General features: G+C 51.9%; 1 protein-coding gene across 1 annotated transcript; it reads left to right on the top strand.

The window, feature by feature from the left end:
* Nucleotides 1–5,089: 5,089 nt before the first annotated feature.
* On the top strand, nucleotides 5,090–6,049 carry LOC147596600 (olfactory receptor 14C36-like). Its single transcript, XM_086769757.1, has one exon. The coding sequence runs from the start codon at nucleotides 5,090–5,092 to the stop codon at nucleotides 6,047–6,049; it is 960 nt and encodes a 319-aa protein (XP_086625883.1).
* Nucleotides 6,050–7,809: the final 1,760 nt, after the last annotated feature.

The raw sequence follows: 7,809 nt of genomic DNA on the forward strand, positions 1-7,809 counted from the left end.
ATCAGTCACTTAGCAGGGATCCGTCCTCAGTAAGGCATCTCCCCTCCTTGGGCAGAGATTTATGCCAAGATAAGATCCCTTACTCTTTTTACCAAAACTAAGATCCCTTAGTCTCAGGTGAGGGATCTCAAACCTTGAGAGGTGTCCCTGCTCAAAGGGAGAGTCACCTGGCATGCAGTCCTGCTGCCATTCAGGGAGAGCTCAAACTGGGCCCATCCTGATGGTAGTATTTATAGAGCAGTTGGCTGCTAGTCAATAGTACAGACAAGATAGACGTCATCATTTTAGCTCTGGTGTCTTCTTCTGTACTTTCATTATCTTGCATTTTTGGGGCTTCAAGACCACCTCTCAAATATTTTTTTCTGAGGCACCTTCTCTCCCTTGTGCGTGAGGCAGGACCTAACAGCTCGCAGGTTCACTGCAGGCCATGAGTTATCCTTAGTTGACTGACTTAGGCTCCTCAGTCAACCCAAACTAGAGTACAGCTAGGGGTCCAGTGTATCCGTGACAGAGACCTTGCTGGTGAAGACAGAGGAAAAAAAGACACAGGGTACTTCAGACCTAGCTCATCTACTGTTCCTAAATTTGAACACAGTATAACCAGTCGGTCAGAAGAAGTGATTATCCTGCTGTATTTAGTATTGATACGGCCTCACCTTGAGCACTGTGTAGGTGTGGGACCCACAGTTTAAGAAGCATTTTAAGGTACTTGAATGCATGCAGAGGAGGGCAACATGGCTGGAAGGCATGTCCTATGAGGAGCAGCTGAGGACAAACTAGGTTTGTCTAGTTTGGAGAGAAGGAGGCTGAGGAGCGACCTCAATGCTCTTTACAGCTTCCTGAGGAGGGAACGTGGAGAGGGAGGTGCTGAGCTCTTCTGCCTGGTATCCAGTGACAGAGTGTGCGGGAACGGCTCAAAGCTGCACCAGGGGAGTTTTAGACTGGAGATGAGGAAGAATTTCTTTACTGAGAGGGTGGTCAAACACTGGAACAGGCTTCCTAGAGAGGCAGTTGATGCCCCATGTCAGTGTTTAAAAGGCATTTGGGCAATGCCCTAACAGCATGTTTTAACTTTTGGTCAGCCCTGAAGTGGTCAGGTAGTTGGAACAGATGATTGCTGTAGGTCCCTTCCAATTGCAAAATTCAGTTCCATTCAGTTCAGTTCTGTTCTGTTCCATTCTATTCTATTCTAAATTCAACTGTGGCCTTTTTCACATTTATTTGGGGGTTTTTTAAGTGTTAAGGAAGCAGTAGTAGCTCATCTTGTTGCCCTTTGACATTCCTTGCAAACTTGAACTTTTGGGGAGCTTTAACTCCCCTAAGATAATCCCTATTTCTCCAGACAGCTTTACTAAACTCCACCTTTGCAGGCTGTCCCTGCTTCCAGCTCCTGCGTGCTGCCTTTTGGCACTGGAGCTGAGCCGTGAGGCTCCTGGTTAGCCCAGCCAGTTTCCTGAGATGAAGGCTTGTTTTCCTGAGTATCAGGACAGACCTTTCCTGTGCTTGGAGGAAGATGTCCTTAAAGGACTCTCAGCTGTCATAGATTTTTATCTTTCAGAGCTTCCTCTCCATGGGATCTCCTACAACAACCACCCTGAGCAGGCCAATGTCTGCTTCTCTGAGATCTCAAACCTGAGTTCTCTTGCTCTTCTGTCTTACTTCCCATGTGTCGTAGTTTAGCCTTGCTTGGGACCTTGCAAGAGAAGAGTTTTCTAGCAGAGGTGACTCTGCAGTGCCTTGTGCCAATCTCCAGGAACACAAGGGACCACTAAGAATGTCCCTGGGTGGCAGGGCCTGTGATCCAGCCACGCTGTGGACATCAGTGGCGTGGTTTTTCTTTATGTCATCAGGGACATGGGTAGAGGATAAATGAGAGGAGAACTGTCAGGGCTTGAGAGCACAGGGACATGAGTGGTGACCCTGGTGTGATGTTCCTCCCAATCCTGCAGTACCCCTGGATGTAGATGGGATGGATCTTGCATGCTTGCCGTGGTGCTGGTGTTCAGATGCTGCACATACCAGGCCCCTTTGGGAGGCTCTGGGGTTTCTGCCCAGCCCCTACTCCAGGGGGACATGGCTCTCCTGGAGGTCCCATGCTGTATTTCCAGCCACAAGCAGTTGTGCTGGGCACCCCAGGGCCCAGACAGGGCACTAGCGACCTTTCTTATGCCATTGAGGGAAAACCTTGAAATAATGTCAGTGCCTGCGACAGAGGGATGTGCACATGCAGTTTTGCAGTGAGCTGAGCTCTACTGAGTATAGAGGATGGGACCTAGAGAGAGATCTGACTCCCCTTCTGGTGCACTCATCCTTTTGGTCATCTGGAAGTCCAGCAGCTGCCTTGGAAATGTGTCTACCAGATGTTCAGGTGCCCTAAACACTGAATGAAATCTGAGGTGACAAAGTGACCCTGTCCTCACAGCCCCACAGCTGACACTTAGGCAGGTGCAGTTGTCCCATGTGTGCTCCATCACAGCTTACAGACATGTACACAAGTCTTGGACCATCCCTGGCGCCTCCAGTGCCTAGCAGGTGTTTGTATGTGAGCTGCTCACTGCCACCATCCATCCCCATGGATGATGGTGGGAGCTCAGGGAAGTGGCTGGCCTGTAGCCCCTATTTTGTGCACACTGAGCTGAGGCGAGAGAATTCCTGCCTCCTGTGGGTCTGTGGGGTGTATGGGGCAGAGGTGAACCCCACTCCAGGCTCTGGGCTTCTCACCAGAGAGGAGACACCTGTACAGACTCAAATTCCCGCCCTGCTTGGGTAGAAATGACCCCTGCCTGTCCCTGCCGTGGTGTCCTGCCTGGCAATGGGACAGGGACATCTCTCCTCTGACATCTCTCCTAGATGACAACACCATGGAAGGACAAATCTCACTTCCAAAATCAGTCTTGGCAATGTTCAGAGAGGGACACTGATTACTTCACTCTGCATCAGCCTACACTCCCCAGGAGAGACAGGGCTGCCTCCCAGGTGCTGTCAGACCTTGGAGCCCCAGGGACATCTCCAGGAAGACCAGGAGGGCAGAGGAAGTGGCACCTTGGGCTGGTCCCCTCTGCTGAGCCAAAGGGACAAAGGGAACACACAGCAAACAGGCAGAGCTGCAGAGAGACAGCTCTACCCAGGAGCAGCTCCTCTGCCAAGCGCAGCAGGGCTGAGGGCACTGCCTGCAGGCACCGAGCGGAGAGGAGCGAGGCAGAGAGAGCTGAAAGGCAGCCTGGGGTGAGGGGACACTGAGAGGCCACTGGAGGAGAAAACTTCACAGCCCTTGACATATTAAGTGTCTGGCTGCAGGTCATTGAAGATTCAGTTTCTTGAGGGATTTTGTAAAGCTGGCACCTCCCCCAGCCTGTGGGATCTGTAAGTACCACTCTCAGACCTTCTCTGCTGTAGAGGAGGAGGAGGAGATGCTCCACAGCAGGCATTCCCTGCTGCACTGTTACAGGGACAGGGCACGACGGCTGCCTTCTCCCAGGGACGGCTGCAGGGTGTGAATGTGTGTGTGCAGCCAGGGGTGCCCAGGGCTGTGCTTCAGAGCAGGGTCCCTGCGCCCCAGGGGCTGTGTGCTGGGGCAGGGACTCTGCCTCTGCCAGGCTCAGCACTCAGCCGGCCCCGGGAGCTCCCTGTGGTTCTGTGGGGAGAAGCTGTGGGGGTAAGGAGTGACCTCTGTCATGGTAAGGTGCTTCTCCAGTTTGAGGGTGCTGCATGGGTCAGGGCTGCTCACAGCCCCAGATCGCCCCATGTCCTTTTCAAGAAGGACACAAAGGCAGCATTTATCTGAAAGTGAAATGAGCCTGTGCTTTGTGTTTGCTCTTGTTCTGTTTGGTGGGCAGTGGGAGGTGGAAATTCATTTCTCTGCTCTGGAGAAGGCACTGAGACACAAATTCTCATGAGGACTTTTCTGAGCGGCTTCTTAGCCCCTGCATCCACAGAGACGTTTCTGGGCAGTGCCCTGGTGCCAGGAGGTTTCTGCAGGGTAGAGCTGAGCACTCAGCGGGTGAGATGGGGTCTGTGACCACTGACAGAGACACAGGGAGAGAGGAACAGCCTCTGGCAGGGACAGCTCCAGGATGCACAGGGAGGGGCAGGGAGTGTAGGGAGCCGCTCACAGAAATGCACTGCGAGGGGGGATGTAGGCATTTCCCTGCAGGGCAGATGCCTTTCCCAGAGAACCCTCCCGGTCTCCTCTCCCCCTCAGCAGAGCAGCCCACCCTTTAATATCATGGAGACTTGGGTATGAGTTGCCTTCCCACCAGCCCAACCACCACAGAGGAGAAATGCTCAAGTGTCCAACCATGTCTCCTTGTCTTCCTCTATTGACAGGAGTTCTTTGGCATGCTCCTCTCTTCTCCGCACTCCCTTCTTCTTCCCCTTGAATTCACTGTGTCCTGGTTGAGGGTTAATTGGCAGCTCAGACACTGATGCTGGGGGTCCTCTCATGCAGATGTATCAATGGAGGAAAAGCATCCAAATTCGTTCTTATATTTTGGGGTCTGGGAGATGTAGCTTGTGGGGCTGGCAATGATCTGACCCCTCCGTCAGGACATCCCACCACTGAAACATTCAACTATTTCCCTGGAGGGTCCTGCTGGATGGAGGCTGCTTTCCCCAAGAGCACAGCTCTACCATGGAGAGACATAGCAGCCCCATAGCTGCTATGGGAGCTGCCCCATGGAGAAGACACCTCTATGCTGAGGTCATGAAAATGCTGCTGGGCATCTCTATGCGGGCAGCTATAATGAGCCCTCTGTGTCCCTGGCTGGGCGAGGAGAGATGAGATCCTGCTTGGGTGCGATGAGATGAGGTGAGGAGTTTGCAGGTCTGCACTTGGAAACTGGACTCCTACGCTCTCAGCAGTGTCCGGATACTTTTTGGGGAAATGTCTGTGTGTGAGCCTCCTCCAGCTGAAAGAGGTGCCAGCACAGGTCAGCTGACACCAGCGCTGACGGACAGAACATCTCTCCTCATCCTGCAGTATGGGACAGTTACTTTGTCTAAGGACCTACAAAATTTTTCTCAGAGAAGTCTGCCCTATTCTCGCACTGTCTTTACCTCTTTACATAGTGGCTCATCAAAAATATACGAGATGTCCAACAGCACCTCCATCACTGAGTTCCTCCTCCTGGCATTTGCAGACACACGGGAGCTGCAGCTCTTGCACTTCTGGCTCTTCCTGGGCATCTACCTGGCTGCCCTCCTGGGAAACGTCCTCACCATCACTGCCATAGCCTGCGACCACCGCCTCCACACCCCCATGTACTTCTTTCTCCTCAACCTCTCCGTCCTTGACCTGGGCTCCATCTCCACCACTGTTCCAAAATCCATGGCCAATTCCCTCTGGGACACCAGGGTCATCTCCTATGCAGGATGTGCTGCACAGGTCTTTTTCTTCTTCTTTTTGATGTCAGCAGAGTACTGGCTTCTCACTGTCATGGCCTATGACTGCTATGCTGCCATCTGCAAACCCCTGCACTACAGGACCCTCCTGGGCAGCAGAGCTTGTGTCCACATGGCAGCAGCTGCCTGGGGCAGTGGGTTTCTCTATGCTCTGCTGCACACGGCCAATACATTTTCACTGCCACTCTGCCAGGGCAATGCTGTGGACCAGTTCTTCTGTGAAGTCCCCCAAATCCTCAAGCTCTCCTGCTCAGACATCTACCTCAGGGAAGTTGGGCTTCTTGTGCTCGGTGTCTGTTTTGCATTTGGCTGTTTTGTGTTCATTGTGGTGTCCTATGTGCAGATCTTCAGGGCTGTGCTGAGGATCCCCTCTGAGCAGGGATGGCACAAAGCCTTTTCCACGTGCCTCCCTCACCTGGCTGTGGTCTCCCTGTTTATTAGCACTGCAATGTTTGCCCACCTGAAGCCCCCCTCCATCTCCTCCCCATCCCTGGACCTGGTGGTGTCATTTCTGTACTCTGTGGTGCCTCCAGCAGTGAACCCCATCATTTACAGCATGAGGAACCAGGAGCTTAAGGATGCCATTAATAAAGTGATTTCATGGATGTTTCTGAATAGTGATACACTTCTCATCACTAACCGCAGATGACTATGGTGCTTTGTTTATCATTCTTATTGTTATCATTACCCTTACCATGATCTGTATTCTTATCATTATCGTTATCATTGTTGTTATTTTTATCATGATCTGTATTCTTATCATTATCATTATCGTTATCATTGTCATTATTGTTATTTTTATCATTTCGGTTATCAAGGACGGAGCATGGGAATGGATTTCTCAGTCATTTTTCAGCAGTCAAACACTTCCTGTCTTTCTTCACAGTTGATTCCCACAATGCCCTAGACAAAACCTGATCTTTGTATTCACTGTATTTGTATCATTATATTGTAGATTACAGAATCACAGAATCACAGATTTATCAAGATTGGAAAAGACCTAAAAGATCATCCAGTCCAACCATCACCAATACTTCTCAGCTAAATCATATCCCTCAACACAACATCCAAATGTTTCTTGAACACCCCCATGGTCGGTGACTCCACCACCTCCCTGGGCAGTGCATTCCAGTGCCCGACTACCCTTTCCGAGAAGTAATATTTCCTAATGTCCAGCCTGAATCTCCCCTCGCGCAGCTTGAAACCATTGCCTCTAGTTCTATCACTGTCTACACAAGAGAAAAGGCTGACCCCTAGCTCACTACAACCTCCCTCCAGGAAGTTATAGAGAGCTATAAGGTCTCCCCTGAGCCTCCTCTTCTCCAGACTGAACAATCCCAGCTCCCTCAGCCACTCCTCATAAGGCCTGTGCTCCAGACCCCTCACCAGCTTCGTAGCCCTCCTCCTCAATGTCTTTCTTGCAGTGAGGGGGCCCAAAACTGAACACAGTACTCGAGGTGCGGCCTCACCAGTGCCGAGTACAGGGGGACAATTACCTCCCTGGTCCTGCTAGTAACACTGTTTTTGATGCAAGCCAGGATGCCGTTGGCCTTCTTGGCCACCCGGGCACACTGTCGGCTCATGCTCAGCCGAGCATCAATCAGTACCCCCAGGTCCGTTTCCTCCACACAGTCCTCCAGCCACTCCGCCCCAAGCCTATAGCGCTGCCTGGGGTTGTTGTGGCCGAAGTGCAGGACTCAGCATTTGGTCTTGTTGAACCTCATCCCATTGGCTTCAGCCCAGCTCTCCAGCCTGTCCAGATCCCTCTGTAGGGCCTCGCTAACCCCAGGCAGATCCACACTCCCAGCCAATTTGGTGTCATCTGCGAACTTACTGAGGGTGCACTCAATGCCCTCATCCAGATCAATAAAGATATTGAAGAGGACAGGCCCCAGCACCGACCCCTGGGGAACACCACTTGTGACCGGTAGCCAGCTGGATTTAACTCCATTCACCACCACTCTCTGAGCCCGGCCCTCCAGCCAGCTCCTTACCCAGCCAAGAGTGTACCCATCCAAGCCATGGGCTGCCAGCTTCTGCAGGAGAATACTGTGGGAGACAGTGTCAAAGGCTTTGCTGAAGTCTAGGTAGACCACATCAACAGCCTTTCCCTCATCCAGCAGATGGGTCACTTGATCATAAAAGGAGATCAGGTTGGTCAAACAGGACCTGCCCTTCATGAACCCATGCTGGCTAGGCCTGATCCTCCGGCCATCCCGCACATGCCGCATGATCTCCCTCAAGACTATCTGTTCCATAACCTTCCCTGTAACCGAGGTCAGGCTAACAGGCCTGTAGTTCCCCGGATCCTCCTTACAACCTTTCTTGTAAATGGGAGTCACGTTGGCAATCCTCCAGTCTTCCAGGACCTCACCAGTCAACAAGGAGCGCTGATAGATGATGGAAAGC

The sequence above is a fragment of the Chlamydotis macqueenii genome, chromosome W, assembly GCF_036417535.1.
Source record: "Chlamydotis macqueenii isolate bChlMac1 chromosome W, bChlMac1.mat, whole genome shotgun sequence".
In the NCBI taxonomy this organism is placed as follows: domain Eukaryota; kingdom Metazoa; phylum Chordata; class Aves; order Otidiformes; family Otididae; genus Chlamydotis; species Chlamydotis macqueenii.